The sequence below is a fragment of the Ylistrum balloti genome, unplaced genomic scaffold (assembly GCF_031769215.1).
Source record: "Ylistrum balloti isolate Yb309-2 unplaced genomic scaffold, AGI_CSIRO_Ybal_v1 Utg370870, whole genome shotgun sequence".
NCBI classification, from domain to species: domain Eukaryota; kingdom Metazoa; phylum Mollusca; class Bivalvia; order Pectinida; family Pectinidae; genus Ylistrum; species Ylistrum balloti.
In genome coordinates, this window is record NW_026782497.1 from 262,395 (window position 1) to 289,362 (window position 26,968).

General features: G+C 35.8%; 1 protein-coding gene across 1 annotated transcript in view; it reads right to left on the bottom strand.

The window, feature by feature from the left end:
• The window catches only part of LOC132559178 (mitogen-activated protein kinase kinase kinase 20-like), a 53,947-nt gene that overhangs the window by 3,199 nt on the left and 23,780 nt on the right, over window positions 1–26,968 (bottom strand). The window contains exons 16-18 of the mRNA XM_060223791.1: window positions 4,496–4,630; window positions 2,841–2,915; window positions 2,346–2,610 (exon numbers count right to left, since the gene is read on the bottom strand). Of these exons, the coding sequence (XP_060079774.1) occupies window positions 2,346–2,610; window positions 2,841–2,915; window positions 4,496–4,630 (475 nt within the window). The remainder of the gene's footprint in view (window positions 1–2,345; window positions 2,611–2,840; window positions 2,916–4,495; window positions 4,631–26,968) is intronic.

Genomic DNA, 26,968 nt, shown 5'->3' on the forward strand with positions numbered 1-26,968 from the left:
ATTAAGCTTTTTCTTGTAACCTTGAATAAGGGTCAAAGTCATTTATTTTTGGAAACTTTGTCATCTCAGGAACCGATGGGACTTTCAACAATTGTGAGCTAAAATGTAGTATCCTATAGGCATCAAAGTAAATTAGAAGATTTAATCAGAAAATGTGCCATGTCTCACTGATATCTGTTTGATTCTCGTCCCCTTGTGCTATACTGTATGAACAAAGTGGCACAACCCCATCACCTTAGAAACACTCCTGTACCCCCTGTCTCTCTATATCAAACTTCAGAGTTTATGTATTAGTAGCTACACAAACTGCAGAGAGTTTACATATAGAGTCAGTCCGGGTCATTTGGACGTTTTGATTAAATCACTTGTATCCAGGCTCCATTTCAAGTACACCTTCAAAGGCCTGGACAGGACTAATGAGGAGCAATCCCACATCTAAAACAGCCATCGAATCTGCTCGTCAGACTTAATTATAGTACTTTTTGGTTTTCTACATGTCATTTAACCCATAAGAAAAATGATTCACCAGCAAATTTTGGGATTATAACAAGATCAAGAAGCAATACAACTTCAAAAATTAATAGTGATATTATTTCTGATAAATTCTATGAATTTCAACACATATATAAACCCTTTACAAATTACAACTTCAACAAGGAACTTGAATATATTATAGAATATTTAGTGAAAAGAAAGCCTCACTACTTGACAAAAAAGTGAAAACAAAAACATTTTGAAATAGAATCCTCAGAGAGTTTTTATTCAACTAGCTTCCAAAACATAGCTGCAAGCCATTAGAGGGATGGGTAGCTAATTACGTTATGTAAATTCTATCTCATTGTTTTAGGACAGGAGAGGAAATTGATATGTAAATGTTTATCAGTAAAAAGTAAACAGTCGGTAATTCCTGGCAGAACAAATCTCCTTAAACTTATCTCTCCTGTCAACCACATGTAACTATCCTCTGATATCTATGGATTTTATGTCTCAAGCAACATCTCATGTACAACTGATCTCAAGTGTTCAGATCCCTGTCAGGTAGGACAAATTAGGAACCAGATTTCTGTATCACTGTCAGTAACTAGATCCTTGTCAGGTAGGACACATTAGGGACCAGATCCTTGTCAGGTAGGACACATTAGGGACCAGATAACTGTATCATTGTCAGTAACCAGATCTTTGTTAGGTAGGACACATTAGGGACCAGATCCTTGTCAGGTAGGACACATTAGGGACCAGATCCTTGTCAGGTAGGACACATTAGGGACCAGATCCTTGTCAGGTAGGACACATTAGGGACCAGATCCTTGTCAGGTAGGTAGGACACATTAGGTACCAGATCCTTGTCAGGTAGGACACATTAGGGACCAGATCCTTGTCAGGTAGGACACATTAGGGACCAGATCCTTGTCAGGTAGGACACATTAGGGACCAGATCCTTGTCAGGTAGGACACATTAGGGACCAGATCCTTGTCAGGTAGGACACATTAGGGACACATAGGGACCAGATAGGGGACCAGATCCTTGTCACCAGGTAGGACACATTAGGGACCAGATCCTTGTCAGGTACGACACATTAGGGACCAGATCCTTGTCAGGTACGACACATTAGGGACCAGATCCTTGTCAGGTACGACACATTAGGGACCAGATCCTTGTCAGGTAGGACACATTAGGGACCAGATCCTTGTCAGGTAGGACACATTAGGGACCAGATCCTTGTTAGGTAGGACACATTAGGGACCAGATCCTTGTCAGGTAGGACACATTAGGGACCAGATCCTTGTCAGGTAGGACACATTAGGGACCATATCCTTGTCAGGTAGGACACATTAGGGACCTGATAACTTGATGTAAATCACTTCTGATATAACCAGGTATATTCTTAAGCAACTGTTACATGTGATTTTTTCTGGTATAAAAAGCCCTATCACTGTTCAATAGGATCACAAACTAATACTATATCTTTGTTCTGTAATAAGGCTGTCCAATGATATTAAGTGAGCAGAAGTTAATTGACTTCCTGGAATTAGCAGGATAATTACAAGAGTTATGATCAAGCAGAATGTTATTATTTTAGGGTATTCTTATTCAGTTTTCATTTTATAAAATCTATTTTTAGAAATTGGTGACTTCTGATTCATTCTTTACCTTTCAACAAAAGAGAAACCTAGGTTCTCCCTTGCCTACTGGTTAGGTGGAAGTCTCTCATAGTTTATCAGGATGACAAATATTTCAGCTGTAGAACATTTTCATTGAATATATATCCAGAAGTAACAGGACCTTATAAATAGATAAGTAATCATTATCACAATGAAACACAATCCATACACTGTGTACTTACTTTTGATGGATTCTGGCAGAGAGACCGTCCCCAGAGACTGACGTTTGTTCCAGTAGCCCTGGAGTTGAGGTGAAGTTTGGTTACCATGTGCAGACGGTGACACTGACTGAGAAGGTCGTGCAGGAGACGCTGGAAGAGTGTCCACAGACAATGGCGGTGATTCTGTACTCAGGAGAGTTAAGATCACAACCTTCTGACCGGAGGTTGTTACACTAGCGTCAAGTTTGTGATGGTACTTAATAGATTTGGGTTTCTTCACTGTGGACTAAGTAAGAAAGCATTTGTAAGAGAAGTAATCAAAACAGATAAATAAATAAATGGATAAATTGTTTCCTTTAATTAATATTTTGAATAACTTTTTGATATTGTCACATGAAAGAAAGTATCAAAGATAAAGAAAGAAAGGCAACGATCAATACATTAAGTGTTTAAATTCATATTCTTATGTTAAATTCTAGTCATTAAATGATGAAGTGTACATTTTTTGTAACTTACCTCAAACTGGACATTACATTCGACCTCTATGTCGGGTCCCAAGCCTGTCTGCCATTTCTCCATAATAAATGGAGGCTGTCCAAGAAAAACAGAATATCAAACACTTTCATAAAACCATTCTGTCTTTTGATATACTAAATGGAATCCGACAAAAATCTCGTGAAATTTTAATGAAACTGTACCGAAATGAATATGCTTGCTTGACCTCTGACCTTCAATGCCTTCTAAGCTTGTTTAACATTGATTCACATGAGTCACATTCAAGACATGAAAATAACTTGCACCTTCATCATTACACATTAAAGCAGGTTAGTCTATATATATTTAAATATTAGCCATCAAACACCATGTATCAAACACCGGAGGTCTCTGATCATCACCGGTGACGTAATTAGTGTTTGATTAAATTACCAAGACAATGTGTTGTTTTTATCATCGCAGACTGCTGCACCTACAATATCATCAAGTCTTTTACAAGACACTTTGTGAAGCTTTCACTTATAATCTATCATGTCCTATCTGTAATAATGGTTGGTAATAACACCCATAGACTTCCTCAAAGTCGACTCATAATCGCTTAATTATCTCCCTTGTATGATAGGTATTAAGAGTTCCTGTAGTATCTCTGTGTTGCATGTGATGAAAGGCAGTAAAATCACTTTTCACCGTCGTTAGAGCTAGGCTTCCTCTACAAACTGTCTAACATATCAGCCAATGTTTCTGATGTTTAATTTCACATCATTTCTTTTCAAAGTTCAATAAACCAATGAAGATATGCTCTTGTTTTTTAAAAATACACGTTAAAATGTATGATTTTTACTCTTTCCCAGGTATCTACTTTTAGATGTAATTTATCCACAGTAAAATACATCTTGTATTACCATTCTGGGTCTTCTGGAACTTGAAGACTCTTTTGGTCTTTTTTTACATGTTTTTCCTCTGTGACCTTAAAAATAGGTCAAGGTCATTCATATGAAGTAAGTTCATAGAACTGAATCCTATATGGTATGATGTACACAGTGTGATGTGTGTGATTTAGATATTATCGTATAACCATTTACATATCACATCCCTTATCAGCCCGAGTGTCCTGATATCAGTCAGCGCTTGAGGTTGGTATCAAGACTGGAGGACTGGTTAGAGGCACAATTCTTGTCATAGGTTCTTCTAAAATGGTCTCACCATGCTTAGCGTTAACATTCGCAAATGACAGCTGCAGGTGTATCACTAATATGATAAATCAATCCAGAAATGGCACCATCTGGAAATCTGAGCGGGATTCTACACAATTTTTTGTAAGAAAGAAATTGCATTTCTTCCAGGCCAATATTATGTATGTTCAAATAAGATAGCAATAAGAAGAAGTGACAAAATATGAAAATTTGAGAGGGGTTGTGATATCACTTTCTTGTGGGTGTGATATCACTTTCTTGTGGGTGTGATATCACTTTCTTGTGGGTGTGATATCACTTTCTAGGAGGTGTGATATCACTTCAGGAGGTGTGATATCACTTTAGTGTGTGATATCACTGGGGCCGAGATCATCTTGTGGAAATTTCAGACTTATCACACATATAAAAAAAAGTGTTATCAGTAGTAAACATTTTATAAAGATATACACATATATATCTACATGGTGAGATGTAAATACTTACATGGTCTATTTTGAAGATTCCATGGTTTGAAGAACAAATAAAACTGACACTTTTGATCAAGGTTATTGGGACAACATCCTTGTCTTCCTCTTCATCCTCATCATCCATCTCCATGTACATCTTCCACTTGTGGTCCTAAAACACACACAACTATAGAATACAGTACAGGTTTGTCAAAATTGGTCCAATTTGGGTCATATCACAAAGTCGGACAAGGTCAAACTATAACAGATATGTATGTCATGGATTTGATATCAAATGTAAAATAAGACATTGTGTAGGTCATAAAGAAGGCCAGAAAAGAGATAAGTACAGTACTAGAGACTTACTTACAGATTTACAACCATATCTAACTTGTACTGAAAATAGTAACATCCCCTAGCAGTAACAAAAGTTGAATTTTATTTTAAACAGATTTTCTAATCTTCATTGATTATGATCCCTTCATTTTCAGAAGTACCTAGAATACAAAATAACATTTACACAAATTTTGTTCTCAAAAAAGAAAACTTATATAATCCTGATTTTTCCTTGCCATTGATATACAACATTTTTATAATTAATGGTAAATCCTGCGTAAACCCTGATTTTTCCTGCCATTTATTTACAACATCTTTATAATTAATGGTAAATCCTGCGTAAACCCTGATTTTTCCTGCCATAGATTTTTCCTGCCATAGATTTACAATATTGTTATAATTAATGGTAAATCCTGCGTAAACCCTGATTTTTCCTGCCATAGATTTACAATATTGTTATAATTAATGGTAAATCCTGCGTAAACCCTGATTTTTCCCTGTCCTTGATTTACAACATTGTTATAATTAATGGTAAATCCCCGTAAACCCTGATTTTTCCTGCCATAGATTTACAACATCTTTATAATTAATGGTAAATCCTGCGTAAACCCTGATTTTTCCTGCCATAGATTTACTTTTGATTTTTAAGATCACCAGTAAATTCTCTTTGTACTTATGGAAGAAGTTTGGGGTGTTGATAACATGCTAGGGAACAAAACCCAGAGTTGGCTGTGTGTTGTCAACTGGATTGGTTTGAACCAAGAAGTTAGTGTGTATACATCAGGCAATATAAACACATCTGAAGTGGTTTGAGAATACACCAAACACATCTACCACCCAACTCCTAATCCTGTAGGATGTGACTTCAGTATAATGACACATTATTATAACAATGTCAATATCTACCACCCACCTCCTCGTCTTGTAGGATGTGACTTCAGTATAATGACACATTATTACGACAATGTCAATATCTACCACCCACCTCCTCGTCCTGTAGGATGTGACTTCAGTATAATGACACATTATTACGACATTGTCAGTATCTACCACCCACCTCCTCGTCCTGTAGGATGTGACTTCAGCATAAATGACACATTATTACGACATTGTCAGTATCTACCACCCACCTCCTCGTCCTGTAGGATGTGACTTCAGTATAATGACACATTATTACGACATTGTCAGTATCTACCACCCACCTCCTCGTCCTGTAGGATGTGACTTCAGTATAATGACACATTATTACGACATTGTCAGTATCTACCACCCACCTCCTCGTCCTGTAGGATGTGACTTCAGTATAATGACACATTATTACGACATTGTCAGTATCTACCACCCACCTCCTCGTCCTGTAGGATGTGACTTCAGTATATCCTTTTCTTTAATCAGACTAAGACACTCAGTGATTTATACATGAAATCTGGTTACTGTGGTACCTCGGTATTTATATGCTTTACAAGGAATTCAGTGAATTACATGTACATGTATTCTAAACATTGATAAAAAGTTCAAGTACAAACTTTCCCCTCTCTTCTAGATATTCTGGTTTCAAATGAGTAAAACAAAAACTATTCCACATTATAAATTGCATTTTTTATTGAAGGTGAGCACAACATTTCAAGTCAGTTGTTTTAGAGGAAACAAAACCATTTACAAATTGGGAAAGATTTGTTTTTAGTGCCCTTTACTCAAATGTTGACAGAAAGTGATTAAATTGTTTACATCTGAGAAAGTAGTTTTAAGATTCAGAAGCTTTCCTATTCTTACCAAAATTTTTAACAGAATTTTGGATGTGGGGTGCTGAAGGAATCCTCAACATAAAATAGGATTTCTTGGGACAACAGAATATCTATGATAAATTACCCTTGGTATGAATAAAATTTCTTCTTGGTATATAAATAGAAATTCATTTTGGAATGAATACATTTTTTTCTTAGTGTGAGTAAAAAATTATCTTTTATACCAATAAAATGATCTTGGAAAGCCGTTCAAATATTTTTGAATCAGAGCATTCATTAACAATAAGAAATTATCCTTGCTACAAAATAAAAAGATCTTAGGACTAAATTCCTCCAGGTACAAATGAAATCAGAGTAATCCTTATGAAATTCTCTTTGATACCAATAAGAATGTCTTGGACACCAAAACTCTCATTAAGAAATTCTCCCGACACAAATAAAATGATCTATGAATGCTATACAAAGATCTTGGAAAGCAAAATTTTCCAGAATAAAATTTCTCTTGAGGCACATGATGTAAAATTATCCTGCAAAAAGATGAAATAAGTCATAGAATTAATTCTGCAGAAATTACACATTCTCTGGAAAACTGGTACACATGTGGAATGGAGACGAGTTTCCCAACATAAAAAAATAGCCCTGTGTGATACAGACTGTAACAGTAAATAGCTGATTGTCGGAACGGTTCTCAACAACTTGGGATATTTACAATGTGTGGCCATTCACACACCATCAACTGCTTTCACTAAACTATTGTTATGAAAACTTTGCCAAAACAGCATAATTTCTTGGCTTGGTGTCAAAACTCATATTGGAGAGCCAAAATGAAAGTATAAATCATCAAATAGTTAAAAACCATAATAAAAAAATGAAAATTATTGAATTTATGTGTCAGAGGGTGTTTTCCGTGTTCTTAAAGCAGGAATCTGTCGATAAATAACATTTCTACAATACGTGAGATTTAATAGCAGTTACACAACATAATTATTTTGAGTGTTAAACTTCCATCAATAAAAAGGAAGAATAATGTATCATACAGAACTACATAAAGCGTTATTTGCTACAGTCTATTTATTTCAGAATAACATTTTAAATTATTAGATATTTCATAAAAAGTGACATATATTGGAGTATTGTGCAAGTAAATAAAAAGAATTCTTTTGATGAAGTAAATGCATTTTGTTCTTTCGAAACCATATGTAAACTTATGTTTGATTTTTCAGCAGGTATGTAACTTAAATGACTTTAATTTATCATACAAGCTATACAAACAGGGAATTTTATTGTTATATGTCTAGGGGCGGGGTCAACTTAGGGGTCAGTTGAGCAGGTATGACATCAAGATGTATCAGGACTTCCAATGTAACAGTGAATAAATGGCCAGCAGAGGGACAGATGTGGCACTAAGGGAGAAAGGAAAGGCCAAGGGAAGGTGTGGCACTATGGGAGAAAGGAAAGGTTAGGGGCAGGTGTGGCACTACAGGGGAAAGAAAAGGTGAGGAGAAGGTGTGGCACTAAGGAAGAAAGAGAAGGCGAGGGGCAGGTGTGGCACTAAGGGAGAAAGAGAAGGTGAGGGGAAGGTGTGGCACTATGGGAGAAAGGAAAGGTTAGGAGCAGTTGTGGCACTAAGGGAGAAAGGAAAGTCCTTGGAAAGGTGTAACACTATGGAATGAGTTTGGGGTGGCATTGAGATGTTTTGGTGGCTCTAATGTTAAATGTCCAGCAGAGGGGTTGAGAGTGGTCAGATTGGGGTAGCTGATCAAGAGGGACATCAGGTTCTGGAAAGATGAGACACTCAACGATAAGTGTTCTGGGATGAGGGGGAGATGTTTAAGTGTGTCATTGAGGTTGGGTATTACCAAGTAAAAACATCTTAAGATGAATTTCTTACCGACCTGTCCTACACAGAACAGATGTATACATGCTGTTGATAGCCTGCTCTATGCAAGATTTGTAATTGTAACATTGTCATGGCAACAGTTTCAAAAGTAATTATAACATATACACACCAGATATACTTCTAATTTATGATTATACAAAGCTGAAAGCAAAAAATCTGGCATTTGTCATTTTTTAGAAGAAAAATAATTGCCTTGACAAAGTGCATGGTGAAATAGTCAAGGACCATAAATAGTTCTGCTTTCATTACAAAAAAGTGTGTACCCAGAACAAATGTACTGAGATGTTTCTGTCCTTTCTACCTTCTTAAACTTAAATATGAAAATATATCTTTTTGATAACTTTATTATTAAACCACCACATATTCTATACAAGAGTATAATATCTCCAACAGAATAGGTTTTTTATGTAAAAAGCAGTTAAAACAGAAAATTGAAACACAGTCAATCATAAATATAAACAGAATGCCCAAGGCTGTCAAAAACAAGGAATGCATCATTTTCAGTACTGTGACATAATGACTTGATGGGATGTTTTACAGGATAACACGAAACAGATTGTGAATTTATATTTAATCTTGGGTTCAATGTAACAGTATCTTTCTTGTCATAGTTATTTCTTGTAAATAGGAAACATATTTCTTACGCTAACAACTCTTGGTGGTTTTAACCAACACTTTTATCACACATAAAAAAAAAATCATGATTATTTTATTAATCTTGAAATTTTAATGTATTTAGTTTCTGTGATTTTAATAATTCCTCAAAAATGGGTAAAAATACCGGACACATCAGAGAACGGTACTGGCAGATTAAAATCTGAATCTAAGCAGATTTCAAAGAAAATCCATGAAGTTTCTGAATCTTTAAAACACAAGTAAAACTGAAAAAAATGAAATCAGACTGCCTTTTAGAGACAAGACGTGTTTTCGGAGTTCAAAAACCTATTGACTTGAACTGAATTGGTAGCTATTATGTATAGATCTGTTATTATTTAAAAGAATGTTCACATCAAATCTGTGAACAAATCATTAAGTTTCACAATGACTGGTACAAATTTAAATATTTATGGAAATATAAGTATTCCATCAATTTTTCAAGTTGTGTACCTCTGCTCCCTTAAACCTGTCTAAAATCAATGAGAACCCATTATACATATCTCCCCCTGAATGAATGAACATAACTCTCGCGAAAAAGACGGAAGTATTAAAAGTATTGTTGTATGATAGGTTCACAATTATATACATCCTTGATACTCCAAGTATTACAATCACTTTCGCTCTCTGCACCCCTGGAACATGTCCTCGATACTCCAGGGGTTACGATCACTTTCGCTCTCTGCACCCCTGGAACATGTCATGGCAAAATTGAAGGCACAAGCGAAGTAATTTGATTGGTTCCAGGGAAAAAAACCTGACCAATCACAGGCTTTTTGAAGATTATATAGGAGGGACACCCAACTTCATTAACATTTCATTGTATGGTGATGCGATTCCCGAGATTTGTTTGATGTACATCAAAAGATCAAACTAGTCTTTTTGTCTTCTCCACAAGCTGTCTCACATGGAACCTTCAATTTTGTCATGACATGTTCCAGGGATGCAGAGAAAAGGTTATCATAACCCCTGGAATTTCAAAGATGAATTATTTAACAATAATTAGAATCTAAAAAATGTTTTGCCTGCACAGAAAAAACACATGCCATGGTTATGATAATGTTATATATAATAACATTTCTGATTGTTTTTTTTATGTAATTAAAATCCCGATTTAAAAAAAAAAGAATAAAAATACATTTTTCAGAAAATGTTTTTTTGCGGTTTTTCCCCATTATACCTATCACGTTATGATAAATCTTGATGTATAATCATCAACACAACATAACACCTCTCAACACTTCGTTTTTTTATCTGTCAATATACACTGGATATTCCAGCATAAAATCAGTCAGAAGTCCAATTAGCAACCCTGCTTTACAGACACAATTTTTTGCGACATTGATAAACAATGAACTGCAGGATGCACTTGTACATTAATCTTGGCGTTGGAATACTCCATCAACATCCGTTTTTATCGTATCCTGATTTTTTATGACACAAATAGGTATATTTTTTGAGGGTATCCAGCATGCTATCAATGTTTTACTGTATGTGGTCCTGTGTTGAGTGGAACACTACCAGTCAGCTGTTCACTGCCAAATCGCAAAATACCGAAAGTACAGGAAATCACTGGGACTTCATCCTGACAACTTAACACAAATCTTAGGGGCTTATTACCGTACTGAACACAGTCAGTTTACAAAACACTTAGGGGCTTTCTACCATACCGAACACAAATATTAGGGCCTTTCTACCGTACTGAACACAAACAGTCAGTTTACAAAACACTTAGGACCTTTTTACTATTCCGAACACAAATCTTAGGGCCTTTCTACCGTACTGAACACAAATCTTAGGGGCTTTCTACCATACTGAACAGAAACCTTCAGTCTACAAAACACTTAGGGCCTTTCTACCGTACTGAACACAAACAGTCAGTTTAAGGAACAATAAGGGCCTCTCTACCAAGATCACTGAACACAAAACTTCTGTTTGCAAATCACGAAGGGGCATTCTACCATACTGAACAGAAACCTTTGGTATATAGAACACTAAGGAGCTTTCTACCATACTGAACAGAAACCTTTGGTATATAGAACACTAAGGAGCTTTCTAGCATACTGAACAGAAACCTTTGGTATATAGAACACTAAGGAGCTTAATACCAATATCACTGAACACAAACATGAACTTGTTACTTAAACAGTGAAAACTAGAACATGTCTGAAATGCCCCTGACTTTGATCAATTCCATGCAATATTTTTTGTTTGATGACTTTGTAGAAATGTGACCTTTGACCCTTTAACATTGACGATGAACACCTAAATATGTACAGAGCTCGATGTGGAAACTATATATAGAGTAAATATGAACCAAATCTGTTGAGGGATTCGCATGATATGCTAATATTCAGAATGAGGACACGAGGGGATCAGGACTGATGGACATAGGCAACACTACATGGCCTCCAACCTCTCCCACCCAGCACCCCTATAACATGACAGGAGATGACATACAGAGAACCATACAGCATATTATGTTCCTTCCTGGTCCATCTTGATATCCATCCCCCAACACACCAGGTGATACTGACATCCTATTAACCCAGCTGTCCGATCACATATGTCCTTTTGTACTAACTACATTAAAATGATATTTCTCATCAGATCACCGTGGAGATACAGATTAAAAGAGTTCCCATGGTGACGACGAGAACAGGGGGAAGAGAAATATCTTATCACAGCCATCTAGACATGAGGAAAAACTCTGCTCACACAGCACTTGACTTCTTGTGAAGAAGCTGTAATTTCTGAGTGGATATATAAACTTTTTATCTTTTTATATTCCAATTTATTGGTATTTACCATTTTACTTTATAATTTCCCATAAACTGGAAAAAACATATTTTAATCAATACATTGGAAAACAATAAATCTAATCGAACGAGACGGTACTTTGTAGAAAGGTTTTAGTGGGCATCAAATACACTAAGTGAAGCTGAGATGAGGACAAAACAACATGGAGGAGGTGAAGGATTGTCCATGATAGGTCTCACTACAGATACGACCATATGTCATCACCATAACATCTAACAAGATTATCTATTTGTGACCAATACCAGTGAAACCGATCATCACTATATCTTTCTATGACCATACCTCACATTAATCTATTCATCTGATGTCTCATCTTTACATGGAGATAGTTTAAAGCTGAGCTTGCTTTAGGCCTTTCTTGTTTTGTAAATTGAAACAAAAAAAAAACAAAAAAATAAAAAAACAAGTTTTGAAGAGATTGGGGCCAGTCTGACCAGCAAGAAAATAAATCACAGATATCATATTAACGATGTGAAGTTGAAAAGCCCTGATGAATTATTTAACAGAACATTCGCAAAATAATGTATAATTTGGTAATACAGACACTCAATGAAGCACGTCAATCTGAAAAATGTGGAATTCAACTGAAAATTAAACATCAAATGTTCTCTGAGGACAACATAATGTCAAGTTAACATGTTTTGATTTTGAGAGAAGCTAAATTATCAGTTAAATGTGTCCTATTCATTTGTCCTAATGTCAAATTATAAAATACACAATGTATTTCGGAGATAAATCCACAGCCTTCAATGACTTCAACACAAAAACTTAATTTTCTTAAATAGTTTCTATGATTTTGAAACAAATGTGCATCATAAATTTAAATTATTGTCATTTTAAAAGACAGAAACCATTAATATGAAACATTCAAGTTTTGAAAATGATTCATGGCTTTATCACATTAATATTCAACATGGCGACCATGTTTGGGTGATTTGGTTCGTTGTTGCTTTGTGTCTTATTAACAGTGGCGGTTATTTTAGGACACGATAGGTTTGGGTGGTGGAAGAAAGCTGGAGTTCTCAGAAAATAAAAACATCAACCTGCAGAAAATACAAGGTGACTACCCAACGTTTGTCTCGAAACCAACAACCAAAAGGTGGAGGGTGAAAGATATAGATGGCTGGAAGCCTTAACCATTTGGCCATCACAGCCCCAGGTTTAGATGAAAGAGTTGCAAGAACTACTGAATTACATCATTGTAAAAACTGATCTGAATTATAATCTGTCACTCTGTCACCTGTAGAAAGAGAACAGAAATATCTGTACACAGATTTCACTCATTATACTTAAAACAATACAAAAAAACACCAGGAAAATGATGACAATATTTGCCAGTGATGAGGTAATCCGAACATTTTTTAATTTGATATTTTACAGGGACAAAATGAAACTCACAAACAATAATGTTTTTATATGATATGCTAAAAAAGTCTCACAAAAACATAAAATTCTGCAGAAACCAGATATGTTTGAGAAACACTAGTCCTGAATGATAAGCTAGTTGTGAAGGCAAAGTAAACATGAGGGCAAGGAAATTCAACTGACAGGCACTTTTACATAGAAGGTGTGGGCGAACAAATGTGATACAACCCATGCAGTGAAAGGTCATTAGGAATACAAGTGCTAAAAACGAAAGCATTTTCTAAAAGAGTATAAGATATTGATTGGTATGGAGACTATGGGACACACTTGACAAATTAAGGACAGCAAAATGGAACTAAAGCATATATTTAAATCCCCATAATGGATCGGGGCAAAGTTCTGTAACTCTAGCGATTATATTGACAGATTTTGACCAATATTCAACTCATTTGAGATTTCATAAATATAAAGCTATATAAAATTTGGTTCAACTCTACCAGCAAAAATTAAAGTTTTTTGATGGAAAGATAGATCTCATCTATTTTTAAAGTCTGTAACTCTAGAAAATCATCACAGACTTTGCCCAATATTGAATCAAATAAATTAGATATTAAATATTATACCAGATTTGGTTCAAATCTGAAAACAGAAACTAAAGTTATTCGATGGAAATGAAGGAATGATCTATTGTATAGGATTTTAAAGTTAAAAAATGCTGGCAAATTTTGACGGATTTTTTTTACTGATATCAATCTCTTCTGAGATCTGATCAATATAAAGCAATACAGTAAATTGGGTTTAGATCCGATGTTAAAAATTCAAGGTACCCAATGGAAAATCCTGAAACAGACACACAGACCAAACAGACCAAACACATCCCATCCATCCCCTCCCCTCTTCTCCTTGATTTTCAATCTCGGAGGTATAAAAACATCTCACTAAATCAGCAAAAACCCATTATACATATTTACTAACACTGTTTACTGAAGGTGTTGTTGTTTACTGTAAGAAGTGAAACTAATTTTTTCAGGGACTTCTAGATAATCCCTCAAATCCCTTAAAAAAAAATCATGTTATTTCCCAGAGAATGGGTCAAAGGCTATGTTTTGATTGATGCGGCTAATGTCAATTGTTTTCTGAGCCACTAAGCCACTTACACAGCTTTTTAAATATTATCAATGAAAATTACCAAAAATACATGAAAAATTACCTAAAGTTTTATAGATTTTAAGAATATCAGTAGGAAAGCTATGTACAGAATTTCAGTTTAATTTCCCAAGCATTGGACTTATATTCCATGTCAAAATTTCTCTTTTCTTCCCCATCTGAGTGGTACATGTAAATTTATGATACATATATACCAAACTATGGTGACTGTGCAATTCTGTATCTGTAGGCGTTCTGATAAACTGACATTTCTGAGAAAATGCTCTCAAGCATTTAACCATATCTAAATGTTGGATAAAGACACAGACGAAGATATATCACATTAGCCTTGCTGGACGGCTTTTGACTGTGCTTCTTTGTCGCAGAGACAATAACGTTTGCAGTAACGTAACTTAGGTACTGGAGAAGATATAAAGTACAGGGCCCCCTACTTCAACAGAAAATGTTCGGATCCTGACCTTTGACTAAAAGGTTTAGAAATTTGTACATAGACAAACTAATGACTAGAGTTGTAATAGGGTAAGTAACGTAATAAGTATCCTGGCTCCCATCAATTCCTGCATACAGACTATTCCTTAAGACGCTCTCCACGTGACTAAGAATTTCTTTCATGAACCTCATAAAAAGCACATAGTGATTCGATCAAAACAGGTATAGAAAACTTTTCATCCCAGTGTTACATAATCAGCACTTCTAAAACAATAATTAACAGAGGCTATAAAAAACATATAGCTAGAAGGCTCCTTTTGTGCATAATTAAAGTTCAAAATAGTTTTTGCTGCTTTGAAGACATCAATTCAATCTTTGCTCAAAAAGCATGGAAATGAATTAATCTGTTTATATTAATTAGTTTTTCCGTACCCGTGACAACATATACCTTAAATCAGGAAAATTTTGTAGACACATCGGCAACAGTAACATATACACTGTTAATTACGTTGATGAAGAATGGTGTTTTTGCTGCGTTGCATACTTTAGAACTTACATGGTTGGACTAATTTAGCAGCTCGGGAAGGTTACGAAAGGAAATCAAACATCCCTTTATCAGAGACCACTTAATTACACACTAATGTTATAACTTTAAACTATTTCACGTGTTGGTTCGTTTTGATAATTTTAAATTGAAATGTTTAATATATATATCAAATTACAAAAAGATTTCCATGAAAAATGGCAATAAAGATTTGCAACCACAACATAAAATTAACAGTCTACCTGAATCTTTGATAATTTTAACAAGTTTGCAAACTTTTTAGGTTTCGTATATAATCCAGCTCAGAAATAAAATTATTGTTCATTACAAATCAATTATGTTGTGTAAACTATTAAAGTATTCTGCTTGTTAGAAAATTATGTTGATATCAGCAATCTATTTAGCTTACACATTCACAATATACAGCAGTTCACATAACACTACAGCATTGGATTATTTCATCAAATAAATCCATTCAAAAGTCTTCTATTTCACTGGAACTTTAAAGTTCAAATGGTACATAACATTTGAACAAATAAGACATCTGATACAATAATTGAGTCAAATATAATAATATATTATGATTATTATATTAATATATTCTATTAATTAATTATAAATTATTATAAATAATCATATAATAATTATTTTTTCAATTAAATCATTGAAAAAAAAAAGGAAACTATGTAGTTGTCATAAGAGTAAAGCTATTCATTTGGAAAGAGCATTGAAATTGTTTGTTTGTTTTTTTTTCTTCCAAAATTTCAAATTTTCAAATTAAATCTGATATTTGGTTTTCAATATTTTTCTTAAAAAAGATAATTTTGCTTAATATTTTCCAAAATTGAAATCAAAGGTACCAAAGAAATCAAATATAAAACCCCGGAGCTAGTGGTGTCTTTGTGTGATAAACTTGATGACTTTTCACTATTTATAGACACAAATAAGACTTTAACAAAAAAAAAAAAAAAAAAATACTACATTAGTGTTATAAATATCGAACATTTGAGCAATGAAAACAGTTTAAGGTTGGGAGTCATTAAATTCTCATTAAAATAAAAATAAATTAATCATAAAAGTGACTTTATGTTTTACAGTAGTACAGTTAAAGATAAAAACGAGCCTTCACTTAAGGGTATAAAATAAACAGTATATGATAAAACCAAAATTCCATTAACCATCATAAGAGTACTTCTATCAGGGTGACACACATTATAATCAGCTAATGGAGTACGCCGGCACAGTACATTTGCTATATTTCTGCTGTTAATCTGAAAACGTAAACAGCTACAAGTTTTGTTGATTACTTTTTAATCCAGGTCCTTGGGAGCATTAAGAGTTTTAATAACTTCGAGATTCATATTGAGCTGGTCATGAGTCTTAGAATCTGTAATTCCATCTGTAGGATATAACAACTTCAGTACCTCTCCAGGACGTCCGGACAGTTTATATGTTAAACGACTGTAGGGATTAAGCTGTGTTTTAATTTAGTACACCAAAAGGTTTAGAAATATGTCTTAAAACTGGAAAATTGATCCTGTATCGCTCATTTGCACAGCAAGTTTTTTTGTAATAAAAAATTTCAACTTTGTCAATTTCATAAGAACAGTTTTATAAACACAACCTTTCTGACAGTCCAGTGCAACAAATTGTGGTCAAACGTCATGAACTTTGGCCTCTAGACTTCCAAAAAAAAGAATTAATTAAAGACTTTTTACTTTACACAATTGATTCAAATGTGACTTTAAAAAGAAGTCAAGGCCATTCTTTTCAACAAATCTAAAAATCCTTCCCAGCTACAATATCACTGACCTAATATTATCTCAAAGAACCACTGAGATGATTGTGGTGAAGTATAAAAAATGATTTTCACAGATTCTGGTATTTGACGTCTTGAAAGTCTCTTGAATAGACAGGATATTTTAGCATGCTGCTGACCTCACAGTTATAGAGTTGGACAGAAGAAAATGTTTATGCCTGCCTGAAAAAATTTACACCAGGATATACAGCTTTTACTCACTGAACTTAATTGTTACTAATCAATATCATTTTGCATGACTAACACAAAAATATTTTAACCAAAACCACAAAATAAACAAATTTTTTTCAGATGGAAGCCATGGACGATGTCTGATGGATGTCAGACCCAGTCATCAAAAGCCAAGAGTTTCCATTCACCCCAACAGTCAAAACTTCAAAAGATTGTGAGAAAATATCTGGATCTATTAAAGCACTGTAACGACGCAAAATAAGTTCACAAGAAACCTCAGCTAACACATCACAGTTAACAAAAAAAAAAAACAGGCAAAAATCTGTCTTTAAGTATATGTATATAAATAGTTACAAGAATCTCTATAGATTAATACATTAATTTGTAGAATATATATGGCTGTGTCATGTACAACATGGTGTACATAGAGTTAACGATATCTCTGTATACCCGTTATCACTCTGACAACATATATCTCAATAATTACATGGCTTCACACCTGCCTCCACAAAAAACATAACCTCTCACAAAATATTGAATTTAATGTCTTCCTAGATAAAAAATACAGCAAAGTGTTTCAGATTTTTTTTTCTTCACCTTTCATGTTGCTTTTTCATTTGCCATCTGTAGATGGAGTCTTACTAATTATAGCAAACACCGTCTATCTGATAAGGGTAGTCCCTTTAGTACTATCTTTGTGAACAACTTACATCTTTATATGCCTCATGCATCCAGTACTTCTAAAACTCCCAAACTTGATCTACGTTCTCCTACTTCTAAAGACTGCAGATCTACACAGTTATAAATTTCCTTATCCGCACAAACATAAATTTATGTCGAAAAAAATGTTTGAAGTTTATGATGTGCTTCATCGAAGTAAATTATAAGTTACCACTTAAAATTGCATTAGTTTTGTAACATTAGCCCCAAGATAGCATTGACATTCATAAGTTGTGAAAAATTCCATCTCATAACACAACACTTCTACTCTAGGAAGAGCTATTCTATGTGAACAAATCTTAATACAATCATACATGATATGCTTCAGTTCCTATCAGAACTATCTGTAACATCTTCATCCCCCCCTCCTCCTCTCCCACCACCCTCCCCCCATCCCCACCAATCAGTTCATCCAAACTTACATTCAATTTTATCACACTCTTGTATGTAATTTACAACTACATTTCATTCTCAATACCAAAGTAAAATGAAATTTAAAAGTGTGAAACATATCACTCAATTTTATATTTATTCAAAAAACTTGGTACTTAAATTTTTAAATCAGATGAAAGTACCTTGATCAAATTCCGTGAAGTTTGTTTTATAGAAGGCTGACTAGCTGATAGCTTGAGGGTAATGCTACAGAAATAGGACTTGAGATAAGCAGGTTCAACATGAATCTGAATGAATTTTAAAAGCAACAAATTTTACGATTTATCATAAATATCTTATCTGTTTTTACCTTGAATTTCATTTTAAAATGTCATTATCTGAAATAAATTATCATATAAAATATATTAAAATTTACATATTTTTCTATCATTATCATTATTACTACATCAGTCGCATGTCGTCATAAAAACAATGTAAATATTACCATACTTCTCATTGTAAATAACGAAAAATGGCGGCAATCAAGAGAAGATACCGGTAGTGTTGTGTTCAAAATCTGTGATTCAATTGGTTTAGAAAATGTAAATACATAACAACACTTTTCATGATCAACATCTTATTTCTATAGTTTTGGTTTAAAGAATTCAAACATTTTGTTGTGTGTGTAACCAAAATATAGAGAAGAAAGGCTTAAGACATTTATCAATGTGTTAAAATCACTGACATCTAAATCTCCATACAGATATCTACATTTTTGTACAACTTTGTCAGGAGGCCCATAGTGCTTGACAGTCATCTAACAGTATTATAGAAACATTTATTTCACAATGAAATTAATATTCTGAATATTTAATATCATTAGCCGTAAAGAAAAACATTCTCCTCAGTTCAGTTTCTCAACATTTCCACCAAAATTTAGCTAAATGGAGCCAGTTAAATTGAGAAGTTTTAAGATGTAATTTTCAAGATGGTGGCCATATTGGATTTTGCATGACCTGAAAGATAACAACACTTCATCAAGTCCACATCAGGATCATTTCAGACATGGCTCATGACAATCCCACTTGTGGAACTTGAGAAGAAGTTCAAAATAGTTATCCAGGGAAACTTTATGTGCAATCCTGTTGCAAAATAGATGCTATATTGAAGTTATGATGAGGATTACAAAAAAAAACAACACTTTGTTGGCTTTCCCTCCTTAACAACCCTACTAATTCATTGTTTAGCTCAATGGTACCAGTAGAACTCCAGGAGAAGTAAGTTTTTTCAAGATGGCAGCTATGGCAACCATATTGGATTTTTCAGCCAGTCTTTAATTAATGATACCTTGTCAGGACCATTTCAGCTCAATCCCGCGGGTGGAACTTGAGAAGTTTAAAATGCACAAAGTTTACATACAGTACACAACTATGGATGAAACATGATGGCTATAGGTCATCCTGACCCTTCAGAGCCAGGTGACCTTACAACTGAAAATCATCTGTTATGCCTCTGCCCAATGCACATAAATACACTTTGCCATATTTGAAGAAGTTGCTTAATGTGACCTTTGACCCGTTAATGTTGACCAATGACTTCCTCAGGTGTAGAACTTGCTGTTATGATATTATTGGGTAAATGGAGGAACTAAGTTTTTTGAAAGGTTCTTGAAATATGACATAAAGACAGGAGGGGATGCCTGGACTTTGAAAAAAACAACTTTCTGCTCCCCTCCCCGACCCAACCGCCATGAAATCAAAATAAATAAGTCAAGTATCCTGCAGTGAAGTTCTTCATTCCGATAAGCAACTCTCTGAGAACACTTGTATTTTCATTTTTTACTGCACAATGTTGCATTATACTAGCTATACAATGTCTCAAGTGTGCAGAAACATTTGTAGTGGAGATAGTGTATAAAAAAAACAACATTATCTATTTTAAGTCAGTTATATATTACAAAAAACAGGACCAGTTCTACGATATTATCAAAAGCACTCTAACTTTCTGTCGCCATTTTAAGTCCATTCGACCAGTTGGATGTGTTTGGAATGGTTGTATGGACTCTGCCCACTGATAGCACCAATCAGGCTGGTTGAGATAACAGGACATTCACAGATACCTACACACTTAGTCAGGCCTACATCCTCAATAACGTATACCATTAATGATAATTACACTTGTCAGTCAGGGAATAAAACTGATACAGAATCTATAAGTTTTTGACATCAACTTTCCCATTTGCAGATAAAAGTAACAATCTTCACTACAAATGTTTAAGTAGCTGGAGTAGTACGTAGCTTCAATAAGTAATCTGCATTATCATCTTGTGAATTATGTTTAAAAGAATATTCATCTTGTATTGATTCATTAACATTATTAAACTTGACAGTATAAACATATTCCTTGAATAGATATGTGTCTTTCCCACTTTTCCCTCTAGTCCTCAGTCTTGTGTATTCCTCAACTCTCCTTATACTAGTAATCCTCAGTCCTGCCCTCCCCAAAACTCCCTATACTAGTAATCCTCAGTCCTGCCCTCCCCACCACTCCCTATACTAGTAATCCTCAGACCTGCCCTCCCCTGTCACTCCCTATACTAGTAATCCTCAGTCCTGTATCCTTCTCACCACTCCCTATCCTAGCAATCCTCAGTCCTGTATCCTCCCCACCTCTCCCTATATTAGCAATCCTCAGTCCTGTATCCTCCCCACCTCTCCCTATACTAGTAATCCTCAGTCCTGAATCCTCCTCACCACTCCCTATACTAGTAATCCTCAGACCTGCCCTCCCCTGTATCCACCCCACCTCTCCCTATACTAGCAATCCTCAGTCCTGTATCCTCCCCACCTCTCCCTATACTAGTAATCCTCAGTCCTGTATCCTCCCCACCACTCCCTATACTAGTAATCCTCCGTCCTGTATCCTCCCTACCTCTCCCTATACTAGTAATCCTCAGTCCTGCCCTCCCCTGTCACTCCCCTGTAGTCCTGCCCTCCCCACCTCTCCCTATACTAGTCCCTACCTCTCCTCAGCCCTGTATCCCTCCTCACCTCTCCCTATCCTCCCCACCTCTCCCTATATTAGCAATCCTCAGTCCTGTATCCTCCCCACCTCTCCCTATACTAGTAATCCTCAGTCCTGTATCCTCCTCACCTCTCCCTATACTAGCAATCCTCAGTCCTGTATCCTCCCCACCTCTCCCTATACTAGTAATCCTCAGTCCTGTATCCTCCCCACCTCTCCCTATACTAGTAATCCTCAGTCCTGTATCCTCCCCACCTCTCCCTATACTAGTAATCCTCAGTCCTGTATCCTCTTCACCTCTCCCTATACTAGCAATCCTCAGTCCTGTATCCTCCCCACCTCTCCCTATACTAGCAATCCTCAGTCCAGTATCCTCCCCACCTCTCCCTCCCTATACTAGCAATCCTCAGTCCTGTATCCTCCCCACCACTCCCTATACTATTATCCTCAGTCCTGTATCCTCCCCACCACTCCCTATAATAGTAATCCTCAGTCCTGTATCTTCCCCACCACTCCCTATACTAGTAATCCTCAGTCCTGTATCCTCCCCACCACTCCTTATACTAGTAATCCTCAGTCCTGCCCTCCCCACCTCACCCTGTAATTTCCAGTCACCTCTTACTATAATCCAGAGTTCCATATCCCCATTCCCTTTATAATTCATGGTCACATACCTCCACCTCTCCATATACATTACATACTCCCTGGTGCTATGCTAACAACTTTCTCCACTAATCCTCAATCTTGTGACTCAATCTTTCACAATTTTCTCAAGTGGTGCCCTAACTTATCCCCATAATCCTTAGTCTCCTGTCCCCACCCTAATTAATCCCTTGGCTGTTTCTGGGCATTCAGCCAAACATGCCATAAGCATTTAATTATCATTTTGTCAGATTAGATATCTTTCCTCACACTGAGTGCTTTTTCAAATCCAATCAAATTAATGGCCATTTATTCGCATGAATTTCTTCTTATTAAGAAACAGACACATTGCCTCCATCAAACCAATCATGTTTTAGTGAATTTCAATACACCACACTACCAACTATACAACTCACACTCCTAAAGAAGGAAACAAAAAGCCTATTAACACTTACTGATGAGCCAGAACATGGAAAATCTGGTTATCTGTTGTAATGTTGATACTTAATGCTCATTGACATTTTCAGTCTTTGCTGATTGTTGGGACTCTATAAACAATGTTTACAGGTAGAGCGTATAAAGCTGATGTAATAAAATTAGTTGAATTGAATTTTCCTGTTTTTGTTTTTTTTTACTTTGTTCAGAATACAAACAACACATCAGCATTACTAGATATATATCACTTTTTAAAATGATGGTTTCTCACAAGATAAATCACTCACCCGCTGTCTGGGCAGGGAAGCTGAGATGGTATACATGTGGCTATGAAAGATGAGAGAAGGACAGTAAAAAGTGCAACACTAGTGACATTTTATGCATGCACACTATATCATAGACAGTGTGTTGCAACAGAGACAGAGTCAACAGCTGAGCGGTTCCTGGCTGGGATTTGATCACCACAGTCAGTGCACTGTTGAAGGTTGTAGTGGACAGCACCGAAACAGCAAACAAAGAAGGATCCACCAGACGTCTGGTGATGTATCTATACCAACAATATATAGGTATTTCCTATCTGGGAAGGCAGGGACAGCCAGGAAAGCTGTCAAGAGGTAGTCTAGAGAGACGGACAACCAAAGGTGTGGAGGTTTAGCAGGCTGAAACACACCTTCTGTGAATTCAGTGAAGACTAATAGAGAAATACCCAGTGGTTTCCTGAGAGCAAGGGAGGATCAATGAGACCATGTGAGAGTCTTTATGGATGATATGACAATCAGCACCAAGACTTCCAATGAAGCAAGTTGGATATTGAAGGAGATTGAGTACAATAATAACTGGGATCATATGACGATCAAGCTAGAGAAGTCCAGGAGCTTTGTGCTGAAGAAAGGAAGGTTGAGCGGAAAGACGATCAATACATGAAAAGACCATTGGTAAAGTGTTTAGCAGTTGAAGAACTGGATGAACAACTTAGACAAAAATGCTTTTCAGGCAGATACATGGCATTAATTTATCGACATGTTGTTTATCTACACATTCTATGACTTTTCTTGTATATGAGTGACAACAGTCTAGGCAATGAAGTGAGTGGCTAGCATTTACCTTAAAGGGATGGTTTTCAAAGCTTCAGCAACATTGGCCACTTCAGCTCAGGATCCAAGCTACAACTTCCACTGATATCAATCACAGAGGATTTTAAGGTCACAAAAGGCTAGCCTGTTCTTAATGCTGAGTGAGACAGCAAAGATGCCAAGGTACGAGAGGCAAGGGTGAACAACCTGACAGGCAGAATGTGGTCAGCAAAGAAGTGAGTAGAAGAGGCAGAATCATGCCTGAGAAAGGGAAACATCAGTGACGCTGTAGGCAGGCAAGGACTTGGTATAACATTAACAGTGGGATTTACTACAGCCTCTGATGGGTAGGCAAATGGTAGAGAAGGGGGTTAGTATCTCTGGAGAACATGTGAATGGCTATGGTAGTTGATATGAAAAAGCAAGGAAGTTGGTTCAACTAGAAATTAATTTGACAGAAGGTATTATCATATAATGATATCTAGTTCCTGACATCAATGAAGTTGTAATTCCATCTCTAGTCTGTGTTTGATATGTTGCCTCTTGAACCAACCTTGCGACATGGGGTATGACAAATGATCCAAACTCCACCTTGCGACATGGGGTATGACAAATGATCCAGACTCAACCTTGTGACATGGGGTATGACAGATGATCCAGACTCTAAGCTTTGTGGAAGGCTAGCCAACTTGGAGCACATCCTATCCTCCTGTTTGGTTGCTTTGACGGATGGCCATATTTCATGACAAGGTTCCATCTGTTTTTGTAGATGTGTTAGAAAAGAGCAGCAAGAAACAATGAGAAACAAAGGCGGCCTTCAACTTGTCAACTTTGTCAGGGCTGGAGAACTGAGCCCAGAAGGCAAAGTGGAAGGAAGAGGACTATTGGGTACTACAGGTAACTGGTAGCTGCAAGCACACTTCATGGATTGTAAGTAGTCACCACAGGAACTAGCAGCTACCAACCAGAAACCAGACTTTCTTATTTAGTCTCCATCCTCCAGACTGGCTATTCTGTTAGAACCAATAGCACCATGGAAGGAAAAGATTGAGGACGTGTTCAGCAACATGGCTGGGGAAGATGGTGAATTTCAGTAAAGATGGGATGCAGAAGCTTTGTGTGTCATATTGAAGGCTCTATAGGTCATCAGTGTTACTGGGGGTGAGAGACAGCAAATGATCGAATGTCTGGGCAGGGAAGCTGAGCATACATGTAGCTATGGAAAAAAGAGAGAATAGTAAAACGTGAAACACTAATGACATTTTGTGAGTAGACACACAATTATAGACATATTCAGTGTGCTGTAGCAGAGACTGAGCTGATTGGTTTTCGGCTGACACTTGATCACACCATCTCTGCAGGTTGTAGTGGACAGCACCAAAACATCCAACAAAGGAGGACCCACCTGATAATAGGACCATGATGCATCTACACCATTGAGATGAATGTAAAAACTTCAATGACAATTTGAAGTCTTGAATATCTTCAATAATGCAGAATACATACAGTGGACTTTTGATTATTAATATTCCTGTTATCTAAGTCCAAATCTTGGTCCACTATCACAGTGATTTGTTTTGTGTTTGTTGAGGGATATGAAAGTGAGTTACAATGTTGTGAATAATAAAGATTATAGGTCAGACTTAGTATTTTGGTACTGTGTCACATGATAGGACATCCTGAATGTCCAGTGGATGACCACAATGTCAATTTTTTAGGCCCCCTCCATGTGTCTGATGTCCATACGGGTCACATCACGATGTTATCACAGGTCACAACACAGTGTCATCTCTTGTGAACCTCTCAACAGATTTCACCCATATTTACACATATGTATCATCAACTAATGCTCTGCACCTACCTGTATATCAATACATTACAATCATCATTAATTAAGGGACACTGATAACTTACAGACATTTTCTAGTTATGGAGAAAAATCATTGATACTTAAGAATGCTATCTGCTGTGAGTTACAGGTCAGAATATTCAATACAGTACCTATTGTGGTATCAGAAATTTGGAAAAAAAAAGATATGTCTTCTATGTGTGATATTGTCCAGCTAATTTTGGATGGTTTCAGATAAAGATTTCAAAATATTAGAAGAAGAAGAAAAAGAAGAAGAAAAAAAAAGAAGAAAAAAGAAGAAAATTTAATGAGTTTTACACAGCAGTTATCCTGATGAACTGTATCTAGTAAGTATTCACCAGCAGCAGCATGTTGACCTGTCTACACAAGTCAGCTAATATACACTGTTAGCATTGAAAGATGCGCCATAAATTCTCTCTCACGTCATTATCTTCACCAACTCCAGTAAAACATATCTCGATGCTTTCCGACACATACAGCCCATTCAATTTAAATTAATCACAGCGATTTAAAATCATGACTTATAAAATTTTTTGATAAAGCTGATAGAAAGATGAGATACTTAATGCTTGTCATATATATATTTAGAACTTCCAATATACATCAATTTTGTTTTTACATCAACAATTTCATCAATGCTTTTCTAAGTAGCCATTCATAAACGCACAAGCAATAAAAAAAATCTTCAGAAAGATTTGGTTGAGGTCTGATATCTAAGATGGTGGATGAACAGTAATCATGTTTTTTTACTGCGCTCCTAATTCTGACATAGCAATCTGCGCCCTCCTACCAGGTGAGAGATCCCAGACCTGCCCTCCTGGTGGGGCTTTCAGTCTGGGTCTAAGGGGGATAATACAAGTATGTCATAGGTAAATTTGCTCCTGCATGTTATACCTGCCATTTCCTGATTTTAAGAAGACAAGATTTAGAAAAGATCTACAATGTGATTATCTATATCATATAACTCAGAACCTAAAACCCAATCTCTCTGATTCATAGAGATTTCGCAGTCAGAGTCTAAATGGTAGAGTTCTACTATGGACTAAAAAACAGATCTTGAATAATAACTTGATCATAATTATATTCCAATGTGTAGAATTATAATATACCATTTTTAATGGACTAATTAAATCTAAATTCTAATGGAGAAATCGACAACAAACATATACAGAGAAGACACAATTTCATACGAAAAGCTTTATCATTCTTAAGTTGCAGATCTAGCCTTCGTTTTAAAACGTAAGTGCCTTCATGGTGAAACATTACATTAGGGACTTTAAGAGCAAGCCTGTGCATTCATCAGCAGTCCTATAGAACATAGGGCAATATAATCTGCTTCATAAAGTATGGCACATCAGTAACATGACCCAGAATACTTAACAGTGCAGTATCCACAAGTTATTTTTGACAAGCCATTAAAATGA